The 16,080-nt window shown below is 45.6% G+C and overlaps 1 protein-coding gene across 2 annotated transcripts in view; it reads right to left on the bottom strand.

Annotated features, from left to right (window-relative positions):
- The window catches only part of Zfat (zinc finger and AT-hook domain containing), a 171,155-nt gene that overhangs the window by 132,448 nt on the left and 22,627 nt on the right, over nt 1-16,080 (bottom strand). For both annotated transcript variants that reach the window (XM_075960878.1, XM_075960877.1), the window contains exon 2: nt 3,257-3,433. In XM_075960878.1, the coding sequence (XP_075816993.1) occupies nt 3,257-3,433 (177 nt within the window). The remainder of the gene's footprint in view (nt 1-3,256; nt 3,434-16,080) is intronic.

Raw genomic sequence — 16,080 nt, 5'->3', positions numbered from 1 at the left:
AAAGGCGTGCGCCACCACAGCCCAGCCGAGTGCACGCATTTTGACCATGCTTAAAACCGTGGAAATTTATGCTCCAAAGCTGCTAATATGGTGAAATTTTATGTCAGTTTTATCTCAAAAAGTGCAGGTATAAATAGAATTAGCAAACTGAAAAATAGGTCATAAAAAACTTGAAATGTATAGAAAGGGACAAAAGCACGGGAAACACTAAAGTGAATGTAAAGGCACAGAGAAAAGCTCACGCATGCTCAGTTTTGCAAACTTCAAGCATTTATTATTAGCATTTCTCCTCGTTCTTTTTATGTCTGTGTGGTATTTCCTTCTACAGAAAATATATCTAATTCACTTAACTTTTCTAGACAGCCTATCTCTTCTCTCCAACTTACGGACAATGCAGCATGAACATTTTATACTGTGTGTTTGTGCAGGCTCTGCTTAGGCAGAGAAGCAGGGGTGCTCATTTAGAATTTTAAAAGGTTCTATCAGTATGCCCTCTGAAACAGTTTGCCTACTCACATTCTACCAGGACCTAGAAGCTTCCACTCTTTCCATCCTCACATCAGCCAAAAATACTATTATATGCTTAAGAGCTTTCACCAATATGACAATTAAAAAAATTCAATTCTGTATCATTTTAATTTATATTCTGTTGGTTCCTAGTGATGTTTCCTGAGAAGAGTCAGGTGGGATGGAGCTGATCCTCTACGAGACAGGGAAGGCAGCAAAGCCAACATCAAGAAAATAGAAGATGACCACTTCAAATGGTAACAATCATCTAGCACTTGGGGAGGAGGATTTGCTGTGTACCAGCTGGGGCACTGGCCACAAGAGAGGAATGGCCTAAAGCCATCCTAGGGATAAATGAGAGAAAGCATCACAGACACAGTGAACACACAGATCTGACTCAGAGTGGGGTTCTAGAGCCCAGAGGAAGGGTTCTAAACCAACACATGGCTAGCACCAAGTCCTTCCAGGTCAACCCAAGCTGAGTAAGGCCAAGGAATATGCAGGAGTGAGTGGGACACAGCCATCTTTGGGGAGCTAGCTTCCCAGGCAGAAGGGTGACCTTTGCCTGTCAAGTGCTGGCTCCCCAGAGGCTAGACTTCAAGGTGATAAAAAGGAAAGACAGGCAGGAGGGAACAGTTGTAGGGATTGAGGGTCAAAGATGGGTCACCTAATTAGGTAAGGAGGGGAAGGGCAGAAGTCAGAATATACATCTCACAAAACACCCAACACAGAGAAAGAGAACTCCCTGTAAGCATACAGGGCTTTACTATCATTTTCCTACTTCTTGTTTATAAAAGAAACAGAAATGCAAAGTTGTTCCGTCTGATTCATGTTCCATTTCACCCTAAGCAACGCTAATGGAAAAGAACTATAACCTTTGCAAAAGCAACTCTCACATGCTGGCCATGTTAACCCAGTGACTCCTGTCTGTCAGATGAGTTGGATAAGGAAACCGCCCATTTTCCTGAGGTTATTTCTGTTTCCAGTCAACCCAAACTGAAGCCTCTCCTGGGAGGCCTCACTCATCAGGTTCAGCTGGGAAGTGCTTCTGAAGATGGCCTCTTTCATAGTAGCCCTCCCTGGGGGTCCTCACATGGCAGGAAAAAAGTGGGGCCTGGGGCTCCCTGTGCTGGGGAGAGGGTGTCCTAGAGCCCATGAAAGCTTTCCCCTTTTTCTTCAAAGCAGAGTACAGCCCGGTTCCCTGCATGTTGTGAAGTGATTATAGATGCCTTTCCACTGACTTGCTTTTCTGTGGGAGGGAGGACAGTCTGCCCCAAAGCCTTTGAGGGTGGAGACAGGTGCAGACACAGGTGCACACCAGCAGCGATGGGCAACAATGGTGACCTGAGAGAATTCCTCCTCCTCCTCTGCCCACTTCAGGTGCTGAATTTTCTTAGTTTCTCACCATGCAACACAAACAGCAATAAAGAAAACTTTCCAGCGTCTCAACAACTTAATCATCTGTCAGACATACTTCTTCCAGCACCCTAGGCCTTGGCCAGAGGGACTTATTAACCAAACAGTTTTTGTCTGGAGTCTCCCCTTGTTAACAGTGTCGGACAGATGATCAATAAGCCAGACAGTTTTGAATGCCAGTTTGAATATTCCCAGGAAGGAGCAAATGTATGGTGAGAGCGGCTAATGAAGCCCTCCATGGGACATTTACCACCCAGCCTGGGCTTCTACTCAGGAGACTGGCTGCTGTCCCTCATCATATATAAAGGGTTTTGTGGGGAATTTTCTGCGTCTTGTTTGCAGCTGTTCCTCCTGTACTATATCTTTTCCTTATCGTCTGCGGGGATCTAATTACAGTGCCTGGATGGCTTCTCTAATCCATGGCACCTGCTGTAGCTGATCTCATTCAGAAAGAGGGTACCGCAGCTGCAGACAGATGTATCTCCACCCACTGACGGTGAACCTGAAGGATGCTGTGTGACTCCAGGAATCACAATCTGAACCTTCCTCTAGGTTTTTAATACGGCTTTGGAGACACCATTTCCAAGACTATAGATAGCGATTAATTGATAATGTATAGCAACACCTCCCTCATCCTCATCTGTGCAGGACCCTATGTACAGGAGGTACATTCTCTGTCTTGATAGGAATACTTATCTTCACTTCTCAGATAAGTTACATAAGGATTAGAAAAGAAACTTCATTTGCTTTAAATAATTCGGCTGATGGGTACCAAAGCTGAACTCACCCACAGTTGTCTAAGGTCAGACTCCTGTTTTTATTCCATTGGAACCTGCCTCATATACACACACCCATACATACACACACATATATATGAATATATACACATGCATATATATATACATCCACACAAATACATATATACACAGATGCATACACAAATCCACATACACATATATACACATGTATGCACACACACACATATCCACATACACATATATATACATGTATGCACACACACACACAAATCCACATACACATATATATATATATATACATGTATGCACACACACACACAAATCCACATACACATATATACACATGTATGCACACACACACACATCATTGACCAGGTATTAGAGGGACACCTACAGAGCTACTAGGTAGGAAATTCAAAGATCTGATCTTTCTCAAGAACTACATTCAGACAATGATGCGGCTCCAGTTGAATTTTCTACGTTTCTGCTGCACCATGAACAGGAGAGCTGGCCCCACAGTAATCTAGTGTGTTCCTGTATCACAAGTCCCTGCCCAGCACGCCTGCTGTCCTTACCATCTCCGCCCTTGCTTGGGTTGGGGGTTTCAGGAGTATTCAGAGGCCTGAGAGGAATGATGACATCATCTGCATTGACCCCTTCTTCACTATGCTTCTCAGAAACGTGGGTCAGGAGTTCCGACTGATTTGGTGAGAAAAGGTTACAACATTTACACATGAAGATGGCTGTATTTTCTGTAAGAAAAAAAAACACATATTGTTATTTCTTTGTCACATAAACAGTGATTACTCCAAAGAGCAATCAATCAATCAATAAATAAATAAATAAATATAAAAATAAAAAACCAAACAAACAGAGACAACTGCCGTATGCACTGCCATCAGCCTCCTGCACACTATCTTTCCTTCGCAGACACCTCAGAGGCATGGATATGTGTGGCTAGAAACCATGAGCTGAGCTCCACAAAGTTACAGCTAAAGTGTTACAGACTAAAGCCATTCATGGTAGAAACAAATTTAAACACACAGTGCCTAACTAACGTGTCACCCACAGGCCATGGACAAGCCCTGGTCTGATCTGGGCAATCAAAGATGAATCTAGGCCCAGGCCTGCCAAGAGGTACCCTCATACAACCATGACACAGACAACACAGAACCACTGTTTTTTATAGTTTGCAATGATGTCACTTCCCACAGGCCTCTACTAGACTAATATTATAATATCCTTTCACAGATGTTCTCAGGAGACTGAGAACCTTATGACATTTAGCAGAGGAGAATGTCTAGGGACCCAGAGTTATTATAAGGCCTTTCTCAGGTCTCAGTTCAAAGGCACAGCAAACATCATGTGGAGATTAAATAAATATGACAATATTTTTTTTGTATGACAGCACTAGAGAGGGCCCTGGTAGCCCTGGGTGACAGCTACCTCAGCCATCAACTGTTAATTAGCATGAGCTTGCCAGGTACCCTCTGCATGATCAGCTGTTGGGTAGTGGACTATGCCTGCAATTTAAGTGACCAAAAAAAAAAAGCGGGCCACTCCATAACTGTGGGCTCAGCCAGGCAGTGTGGCCATGAGACAAGGTTCAGTGAGGAAAACTGGACCAGGAAAGTCTGACAGGGACAGAGGCTTCTCAGCATGGCCTGCTAAGAGTTAGAATCACAGGAGAGCAAGGGGCAGATCCTAGAAGGCGCCGCACAGGAAGAGAACTCCCAGAAACTGAGGTGTTAAAGAGCAGAGCAAGGACAGGAACTGATAGGGCTAAGAGGGCCAGCAATGGTGGCTTCGCTCTCATGGCTAGACACTAGCCCCTCACTCACAAACTGCACCCGGGCCCTGAAGTCCTGCCCTGCTGAGCTCCATCTGGCCCACAACACGGAACGGGGGGGTAGATTTGTTCCCCTACTCTACCAGCAATCAGCAACAGCCTCAGCTGCATGAGGAAACAGAAAATGCTGGCACGATAGAGGAGGCCACTAAAGGGGTGTCAGAAGCAGAGAAGGGACATGAGGGACATGCAGATCTGCAAAGAAGAAACCCACGCCAGGCAGGGCATTACTACGGATGGGAAATGAAGGACAAAGGGCAGGCAGGTGAGGGCCTCCGCTTTGCTACTACCCACATATCTGTGTCTTCAATGACTGCCTGCCCCACACCCAGGACAGAGCACAGGGCATGCCCTCTGGAACACAGGCCTCCAACACAGACAGTGACTTCTTGGAGATGTTTGTAAAGCCATGCATGAAAACCAAAGTGTCAAAGCATATTATAAGGGGTGCTGTACAATGCTGTACCCCCTGAATGCTAAGAATTATTAATACACCAAAATAACAATAGGAAAGCCACTTTTCTTTCTACAGTAGCCAGATATGAAAAAGTGTATCTTATATCCTGAAATATAGTCATAATTATGTTGTCAGCTGGCTCTGATGAAGATGTGATAATTTGGGTACATTCTGGGGTCCAATTACTATGCTCTCCTCCTTAACAAAAGAACTCAGAGAAAATGACATGCTCAGCACAAGGAGACCCACAGCAGTCTGGAGTATGAACATGCAATTCCCCTGAATTATCTGTTGGCTGGAGGCAGTTACTCTGCACTGTTACAGAGGAAACCCTTAAGATGCTGGAAAAAAATAATTCCTCGTTTCTAAGCTAAGGGCCAATCAGGTCCTCTGTGGACCTCTGGCCTACCTGTCCTGGGGACCCTGAGGACTCTGCCCCAGACCTCCCAGAAGATGATGAAGCATTATGGAAGCCATGGGCTGAAGATACAGCATGTAATCAATGTGAAGAATATTCTGGCACCTAGCATACTATCTAACACTTTGTGCTGTTGTTCCTTTTAACTCCATTCAGCATAACTAGAACAGAACAGGGTTCTGGCATCTGCGGTCTCGGTTCTTATGCTAGCCCCTGTCCTAAAGAGGTCATTTACTACTGAAGTAAGAATATGAATTTATGTTCACTGTGAAACAGACACAAGCAGATTTAGAGTCAATAGAATCACTGAGTGCCTGATACATCTCTTTCAGACCTACTGTGTATCAGACACAAGAGTCAGACAGAGACTAAGGGAGGGTCCACCTCATATCGGTAAAGGCCTTTTCCATCCTTAAAAGGCCCCCATGACCACTCCAGCTCTAGACACAGCACGGGGAAAGGCAGAAGAGACTGGCTTTCGCTGGCATGGACAGTGGAGTCAGGATCCCTGGTTAAAATCTCACAATACTCTTCCTTACAGAAATAGCCTCAGATTGTGACTGTCTACACTAATGGTTCTCAACCTGTGTGTCATGACCCCTGTGGGTCACAAAGGTGACATATCAGATATCCTGCATATCAGACATTTTATACTACTTTTCATGATAGAAAATTACACCTATGAAATAACAACAAAATAATTTTGTGGTTGGGGGGATCACCACAACATGAGGTATAAAGGAACTGTAAGCTATTTTGTGAAGCTGCTCAGGACTGGATGTCAGGGTTCCTGCATCTATAGGCAGGACTGAAATCCTTGTAACTCAACATGCAAAAGGCTGGAGGCAGGTGGCCCAGAATGCTGAGTTTGTTTCATCTAACTCAGGTTGTGAACCCTGAGTAGAACAGAGCTCAGGACTCTCGGGAGGCAGACATACACATGTGTCTGGGGCAACACTCAGTACATGGCCAGTTTCTACATCCTACACTCTCCTGCAGGGCACTACAAGGCTGACATGCTTCTCAGCAAGAGTCCCGCCGCCTAATGAAGCCAGACTCTGACAACCCAGACCATGACGAGAGGGTGACAGCTGCTGGTACCTTCTCAATACCCTGGACTCCGAACTCTCCTGAAATTGATTTTTTTTTTATTGAGAAAAGGAAGAAAAAAAAAACAAGTTTCCACCTCCTCCCAGCCTCCCATTTCCCTTCCCCTCCTCCCACCCTTCTCCCCCTCCTCCCACCCTTCTCCCCCTCCTCCCACTCCTCCCCCCCTCCCTCTCCAGTCCAAAGAGCAGTCAGGGTTCCCTGCCCTGTGGTAAGTCCTAGGTCCTCTGCCCTCTGTCTATATCTAGGAAGGTGAACATCCAAACTGGCAAGGCTCCCACAAAGCCAGCACATTGCGTAGGATCAAAACCCCGTGCCATTGTCCTTGGCTTCTCATCAGCCCTCATTGTTCGCCATGTTCAGAGAGTCCAGTTTTAACCCATGCTTTTTCAGTCACAGTCCAGCTGGCCTTGGTGAGCTCCCAGTAGATCAGCTCCCTTTATCCACATTAAAGTGACCAAAATGAAAAAAAAATCTTAAGGCCAGCTGGGGGCAAGACAAGGCATGGCAGGTGAGAGGCCCAAGACACAATGAGGAGATGCAGAAGCTGGAGTCAGAATATGGGGAGTGGCCATGCTAGGGCATCCTGCACAGACATACACCCTTCGCCAGAGGCAGCCCAGTGCACACCTGCCATTCCAAACACTGCAGCCAAGGGTCCCAGATGGATGGGGTAGATGAACTCTTTCTTCTCACTAGGACTAGCTAAGAGCACAGAGCACTGCAGGTAAGATAAACACAGGGAAACTCACACTTGAAACAGGCCAGCTCGCAACCATGGGACCTGGGAAACAGCACAGCAGTGACACGCTTTGTATTTTGTCCTGCCTCCTGCAACTAGCCTGGAGCTGAAGAGGTTATAGATCTGGAAACAACAGCCCAAGCCTGTTTTCCATCCAAAGGACAAGCGAGTGCAAACAAGCAAAACAGGCACTCTACCCACCATAACCAAACACCTCAGTAAACAGTGGCCCTGACCCCATCCCACATTCAAAAGTTGAGAGAGAACCAGAACTCTCACAAGCATCCAGCCATAATGACATGCCAGCCCTCACTCCACTTAAGTGCTACAGGAGAAGAAGCACTGAGATCTGTCAGCCCTGCTAGTCCTGGTTGGCCTTGATACAGCAGCAGAGGCCTAGATTCCACTGTCCTACCGAGTGCTGTAAGAGTCAGTAAGGACCTAAATTCCACCAGTTCTCCCAAGAGTCAATGCAGGTAACGAGGAGTCTGGACTCCATCACCTAGCCTAGTGGAAGTCTAGTCTCCACCATCCAGCACATTGGGAGTCTGCACTCCAACACCCAGCCCAGGGGGAGCCTAAACTCTAAGATCCAGCCCAGTGTCGAATGCAGCAGCAGGAAGGATGAGTTCAATTCCACTGGAAGTGGTATCACCCTCTACAACAGAGCCAAGGGAGCCAGTCACTGTTCACTCCCCGTGAACAGAGTATGTAAGACCCAGGATTTCACACCTAAGACAGCCAGGATTCAGTCACTGTTCATTCCCCGTGACGCATCAAGAAGCAGGGGGAAAGTATGTGGAAGGACAGAAGGCCATGAACAGACAGCAAGATGACACAGACAGCAGGATGATTTGATGAGGACTAAAGCAACCATCACAATAAAAAAAAATGTCTTCAAAAGCAAATTGAACTGGGGGGTTCCTCATTGATAGACAAAGTAAAGAAATACCAACTGGAAAGTTTAGAACAGAAAACTAAAGCAACTACTGCCAAAAAAAATAATAATAATAATAACATTCAAAAGCCTTCAATGGTGAGCTCAAAACAAGATAAAAAAAAAAAACAGGAGAGTTGGTGGTGCTGATGCAAAGAAGCAGGATACAAAAAAAAGAAAGAAAAAAATGATAAAAAAAAAAAAAAAAGAAGCAGGATACATCAGAGGCCCAGAGAGGACAGTGAGTAGCACGCAGGTACCCAGGGACCACAGCAACAGAGCTAAAACTCTGTCATCAGAGCTCAGGGATGAGGAAAAGATGTTGAAACTGAGAAAAATGTGGTAAGAAAGGACAACTGAGAACTTCTAAATTTTTAGAAAAATAAATGAATGTACTGGAGAAGCTAAGCAAATCTCAAACAGGATAAACTTCAATAAACTTACTCTAAGAAATATAATCAAACATTTGAGAAGTAAAAATAAAGAAATACAGTTTAAAAAATAGCAAGAAAGGAAAAATAATGTATTTCCTATCAAAAAATCATTTAGAAGACAGCATATTTCTCAGCAGACAATAGAGACCAGAAGGAAGTGACACAATCCATCTAATTTCAAGCACACTGCTGAGACTTATAGGTAGGAAGAAACACAGCTCACAGAGGCCAAGGTACAATCTGTGTTAAACTCCATCTCTGAGAACTGGTATAGAGATTCAGATTCTAAATTCCGAGCTGCACAGACCACACTTCCCAGTACATTTCATGCTGCCTCCACTAGAGCTGTAGCCACAGCCTCAATAGCCCAGCATCTTCCTCTTACTAATAATACCAATGGAGACCCATTAAGAACCCATCAGATAGATGAATTAATGACTGCAAAACACTTAAGCATTTATCAGTAAACACAAGATGACAAAATGCTACAATGCTAGGTTATTAAATCACTCCATATAAAGACTGTACATTAAAAATCTCTCACTTCTGCTCCTTGATTAGCATAAATCACCCTCTCTACTATCCAAGTATCTTCTATTTGGATGTCTTAACTGAAAGAGAAATCAACAACGAGAACCAAGTCCCTATTGAACTGTCTGTCTTATGAGAAGAGGTGGCAAGAACGCCCCTTATATTTTTTGTTTTCCTGCTTCTCGTTTGTCCTTAAGTTATTAAATTCATAAAAGCTAGCAGCTCCCAAATAGGAGTGGAAATATTTTAGCAACATAAAGCCAGACTGCTGTCACGTCCAACATAATGAACAAAGTCTCACGTTGTGCAGATTTGTGCAATACCACACCCCCTTCCGCTTGCCTCCCTGGTACGGCAGGCAGTGCCCCAGTCATAAAATACCACCTCCCTCAGAATCTGAGATTCTTTCTTCTATCTCTTGTATTCTAGGCAGTTTGGATGCTCACCTTACTAGACCTGGATGGAGGTGGGTGGTCCTTGGACTTCCCACAGGGCAGGGAACCCTGACTGCTCTTTGGGCTGACGAGGGAGGGGGACTTGATTGGGGGAGGGGGGGAATGGGAGGCGGCGGTGGGGAAGAGACAGAAATCTTTAATAAATAAATTAATTAAAAAAATACCACCTCCCTTTATTTTCTTCATGTGTAGGAGGAGTGTTTCGCCTATATGTACACACATGTGTATACCACCTGCATACAGTGCCCTTGTAGGTGAGAAGAGGGCATCAGATCCCCCTGGAACCGGAGTTACAGATGGTTGTGAGCTACCACGTGGGTCCTGGGAACAGAAAGCAGGCCCTCTCAGGGAGCATCAAGCACTCAGAACCACTGAGTTACCTCTCCAGTCCTCACCCTTCCTTTATCTTAAGGGAAGAAAATCAGGTTAGGATGTTTTCCTTCACTCCTGTGAATATGTCCCATGTTGTCACTGTCATCACCACTATCACCATCATCATCACCAGTGTCACTACCATCACAAACAGCATCACCATAACCACTACCGTCATCATCAACACCATCTTCACAATGGTCACGAGCACCACCACTGCTGTTATTAGCACTAGCATCAACACCACCTTCACCACTTTCATTACCACCACTACCATCATTTTCATCACCACCATCATTATCATCTGTGCTGGTCTGAAAGAAAATGACCCTGTTTTGGTCATGGGGAATGACACTATTAGGAGGTGTGGCCTTGTTAGAGGAGGTGTGGTCTTGTTGGAGAAAGTGTGTCACTGTGGAGGTGGACTTTGAGATCTCCTATGCGCAAGCTATGCTTAGTGTAGCACGCAGTTGCAACTGTTGCCTGCAGATAAAGACGTAGAACTCTCAGCTCCTTCTCCAGGACTATGTCTGCCTGTGTGCCACCATGAAGATAATAGACTAAATCTCTAAAACTATAAGCCAGCCCCAATTAATGTTTTCCTTTGTAAGAGTTGCCATGGTCATGATATCTCTTCACAGTAATGGAAACCCTAAGACACCATGACACTATTAAAACGTGCTGGAACTAAAATTTTAAAAGGATGTAGGAGACAGGAGGAGGTTTAAATTCATCAAGCTCTCACCATCTCCAAGTGGCATACAGGGCTCACACTAAGTGTTCTTAATCTTCAAAGCAATCCTCTGAAATGAGTTTTATTATTCTATTTTTCCACTGTAGGACGGCATCTATTTTAAAAAGTACTAACACTTTTTATGTCACTAAAGAGACAAAAACACAGATAAATAAACTAAGACATACCAGCTTCTTATCACACCAACTAAAAGGTGCCTCTCAGTGTTGGAGCCGCCTGAACACTGCAGTGTTCCCACAACTGAATAGAAGCAACACAGGTCCAGCACACAGTAAGTACAGGGCAGCCTGGGTATGAACACAGGAAAGCTTGACTCCTGCTCCTTCTCCCCCTGTACAAGCTCACTTCCCACTCTGCACACAGCACTCTGCAAGCCACTCCTTCAAGACAAAACTAGAGACAGCTGAATAAACAGTAGCAGGCACTGCCACACTACTTTACCAAGATGCTGCTCGCCCAAAAGCACCTCTGCCTTTCCTTAAGACACTGGCACCCCATCAGCAAGTCAGAAGACATGGAGACATTGTAAGAAGTCACATTTGTACCATGTGTAAGATTTATTAACACAGAATCAACCTATTATGTGAAATGAGTTGTCTTCCTTAAACACGGCACCGTTGTGCCATGAGCAACCCTGGCCAGCTGGACAGAGGAGTCCTGCAACTAAGACAGACACAAAGACATTATTCGTGTTACAGGCGAATGTAACTTGTCTAAGAGGGTGGGCTTATAGGACCATGGAGTTCAAAGGTTACGTGCTCAGCTCCAAGGACAAGTCTAAAAATGAGGAAGTAGAAAAGTATCCTGTCCATGCAAACACCTACATAAGAGCAGCTGTGTGTGGAGGAGTCTGGAACCCCTGTAGATAAGGAACTGGCCTGTCAGGGGAAGTGAGGCTCATCAGGCCCAGGAGATACAGACACATATCAGCAGGGTGTCAGAGGGCAGCAGCAGCCGAGGAACAAAACTGAGACCCTGACTCCTCCATGCAGGCAACCACCTCCTCAGAAGCCACCCTGGATGCATGATCAGCCAGGAAGTGCCAGGAATTTGGTTGTCCAGGAGGCCTGGAGTTAGCAGGCAAGTATAGGAAAGCTGCTACCATCAACTGTGTTCTAGGTCTAGGCAGCAGGACTCCAAATGCTGGATCTGCGATAGGAATCCCCCGAAAGGCAGATAAATGAGATTGGGCAGACCAAAAAAGTCCACACAGTCCAAGGGCTGCCAGTTTGCAGTTTCTCATAAAAGCTTTCACACCTAGGTGAAAGCTGGGAGGTAGCTGCTACCCTGCAGGCAGACAGCCAGAGAAAGCACTGTGAGGAAACAAAGCAGAAACTCAGCTTGCTGTGAGGGTGAAAGGAAGTAGCTGGGATTCAGCTCTGCCCATCCCCAGAGCTCCCAACAGTCAGGGACCAGACCTGACTGGTAAGGAATAGTGCTGCTATTTTCTACTTTACAGTCTTACTTGAGTTTTCAAGTTTCTTTAGAAATAAAAAAAGGATATTAAATTGAAGAAATCACCTGAGCAAAGTAAATTTCATTTTTATTTTAATAAAGCTTGCCTGAAGATCGGAGAGTAAAACAGCTGCCTTGGTCAGCCTTAACAGACCAGGCACTGGTAACACACACCTTTAGTCCTAGTAGCCACACTAATTTGTCATAAAACTGGGCAGTAGTGGTGCACGCCTTTAATCCCAGCACACCAGAGGAATATAAACCAAGAGGAGACAACTCTCAGTCTCAGCCTCATTCTGAGGATTCCAGGAGGTAGGATCGCCATTTCGGACTGAGGTAGAGGTAAGAGTCGGTGGCTGGCTGTTTTGCTTTTCTCACCTTCAGGTTGAACCCCAATATCTGTCTCTGGGGTTTTATTAATCATGATACACCTGAGTGCTGAGGAGATAGCCTAGTGTTGCACAAGCATGGCCTGAGTTCTGATCCCTTGCACCCCTGTAAAAAGCCAGGTGGTACTGCACACCTGTAACCCCAGCATTGGAGGACAGAGACGGATGGACCCCAGGAGTTCAGTAGTCAATCTGTCTACCCAAAATGACAAGCTCTAAGCTCAGTGAAGCAATCAATTAAGAATGGCAGCACAACAGCAACCTCGAACCTCCGTATGCATCTGCGTGGGCAAAGGCACAAGCACACACGTGTGCACATACATACATAAACATGCAAACACACATACATACATACACAAACAGATACATGCACACATACAGAAACATACACACACAAACATACATATATAGAAACACACACATGCACACACAATATATATCTGCACATTCACACACATACACATCAATACACACACACACACACACACACACACACGAGTTGGTGTCAGGAAGAAATGGATAATGAAACAAAACACTTGCATGTCCTTCTTGGAAGATGAAGACAAAAATCCCCAACAGCTCTGTCGTCAGAGAAGCCGCCTAATACTTGGCACCAGACTGGGAAAGACAATGAGACCAAGGCCAGCTCTGGACACAGTGGGAAACCAAGCCTCAGAATTAAAGACTGTAAACATTCTCCTGGTGGGGGTGAGCTAGGTGGAGACTTGTAAGGGCTTTTCCCTGTCCTTCTCTCACAGGAACAGCCTAGACTGATAGGATGACCCAAAAGAAGCAGGAAATTAGTTTAACCAGTTCACAAAGTCATTAGGTATGTATTAAATGAGAAAATATACTTTTGATGCAGAAATTTAATGTATTGCAACTAGACAGTTTATGGGCATGGTAGGTGCAGACTGCCTGGCCTCAAAGAGACAGATTCCAGTGCCGAAATGTGTAGACCAAGGGAGTGGAGGACTCGGTGAGCAGAGGGTCCTGGGAAGAGGGGACCTAAGGGAGTGGAATGCAGGTAAGTTTGGGGAAGTAGAAGACCTACCCAGAGTTCAGAGTTCTACATGTGTGCACATGCCTTTCAAGATTCCGCATCAAGATTCCACAGCTCAGAGAGGCATCCCTGTCAACCCAGTTGGAGTCTAAGAATCTCAGCAGTGAATAATAGCCACACCTTCTTCACACCTGTTACTACACTTGATCATCACTGCTGTCCTGGGAAACAGCCGCCATCACGTCCATCATCATCATCACTACCTTCATCAGTCACCCTCACCATTATCATTATACCATCACCACTGTCTCCCCCATGAGCATAACAGCAGAAGCAGCAGCAGCAGCACCATCATCACCCCACAACCATAAACTGCAGCACCACCATCATCACTATCACCCCACGACCATAAACTGCAGCACCACCATCATCACTATCACCCCACGACCATAAACAGCACTGGCAGCACCACCATCATCACTATCACCCCACGACCATAAACAGCACTGGCAGCACCACCATCATCACTATCACCCCACGACCATAAACAGCAGCACCACCATCATCACTATCACCCCACGACCATAAACAGCAGCACCACCATCATCACAATGTCACCATAATCATCACCACCATCATTATCTGCATTTATAAAAGACAAGCCTAGAGCTGAGAGACATTAATGAGCTGCCAAAGAGCTCCCATCCAGATAAATAATACTAACACCAAAGCTTCACCAAGACCTTCCTAGCTGACTGTCACATCAGCCGGCCTGTGGTGTCAGTGTGTACTTTGATGAAATACTCATGCTAGTCTGGGTGTCCCCAACTCAAGCAGCATCATAATAAAGGAGTAATTATAACTTGGAAGAGGCAGTAGATCAGAAAAGGAACTTTGTTCCTTTTGTGTTATTACTTGCTACAGTTTATTTCAAGTAGCAATAAGCCAGAAAACAGGAAAGAGCTTGATGTGAATTCACCCATACCATAAATATGTATTAATCTCGTCCACTGCACAGCTTGGGAACAAACCCAGGCAACAGTGAACAACCATTCCAGATGAACTTTCTAGCGAATAAATGTGCTAACATCACCCTCTGGTGGCCATCTACGGCAGTACAGCAAAGTAAAAACAAAGCTACCACTGACTTTGCTGGACTTACTCTACTTAATTAACCTTTACATTTACCTCCCCAAAGAAAGGCTTTTGTGTCCATTTGTCAAAGAGAAGAGTAGGCCGGGTAAGGGATGACTGGGTCACACATCTAAAGTCGCCATTTGATTAGGCTGTTTTTCCACAGTCAGAAGAGACTTGTCCTGGCAGCCCAGCTGTACCTGGCCAACCCTGACTGGTGAGTCGGGCCAGACCTAACTCTCACAGACTATCCTCATCACCAGCCCCGCCTGGCCCGTTCCTGATCTTCCTAAAAGTTACTCTCCAGCGATGATGCTAAGGAGGCTGGGCAGAGGCGCATGTCTGCACTGATGTGAAGGGCAGTATGGTGGCTTGGTAAGAACAGCCTCCATGGGCTCATCTATTTGAATGTGCTCACAGCAGGAGTGGCGCTATTTGGAAGGTTTCGAAGGACTAACAGGTGTGGTCTTGTTGGAGGAAGTGTGTTTCAAAAGCCCTTTCCAGGCCCAGGCTCTCTGCCTAACCGGATGTAGCTCTCAGCTACTGCTCCAGAGTCTGCCTCCATGGCACCATGACGATAAACTAAACCTCTGAAACTGTAAGAAAGCCCCCCAGTCAAACACTTCCTTTCATAAGAACTGCCGTGGTCACGGTGTCTCTTCACAGCAATAGAACACGGACTAGGACAGGCAGTGGCTGAGGCATGCACTGTGTCAAACAGGTCAGGCTTCCCCAGTGTGACTGGGGCTGGAGCCTCCATCTCCTGATGTTACAGGTCATGTGACATCCACTCAGCTGCTCACCTACATGATAGATATTCTACCAACACGTTATGCTTTGGTCTAAGAAGATTTAGACGGCTAATATTAAAGGAAAGGATGGAGGAACAAATGGATATTCTGGCCCCAGCTTCGATCCAAGTAGCTGTGTGACCCAGGGCACGGTGGCTCTAGCCTCTGTGAACTTGTTTCTTCCTCTGTGCAGAGCTGTGGAGGACAGCAGCATGCTGAAAACACCATGCTCCTGCCTCAGAGCCTGTAGCCTAGAGACTCTACCCTACACCACACAGCAAAGGGCATCACTTAGGCCTCTCACCTCACAAGGCTCTAAATCCCTTCAAGTCTCATCTTCTCATCTGAATGACAAACAGCTCAAGCTGTTGGCTGTGAATGTTTGGAAGTGGAAGCTGGTCTTAGGCTAGCCATATCCAAAGCCTGTGAAAACCAAGTCAAAGCAAGGGGAGGGGAGAGACGGACTGCAACCTTCCCCACCCACAGATAATCCCCAAGAGACCTGGCAGCTCTATCGGGATGTCTCAAGAAACACACACCTTTAATGTGTAGAATTTCCAGAATCTCATAA

The sequence above is a fragment of the Microtus pennsylvanicus genome, chromosome 2, assembly GCF_037038515.1.
Source record: "Microtus pennsylvanicus isolate mMicPen1 chromosome 2, mMicPen1.hap1, whole genome shotgun sequence".
Classification (NCBI taxonomy): domain Eukaryota; kingdom Metazoa; phylum Chordata; class Mammalia; order Rodentia; family Cricetidae; genus Microtus; species Microtus pennsylvanicus.
Note: the sequence above shows the minus strand (reverse complement) of the source record. Positions and strands in the feature narration are given on the sequence as shown.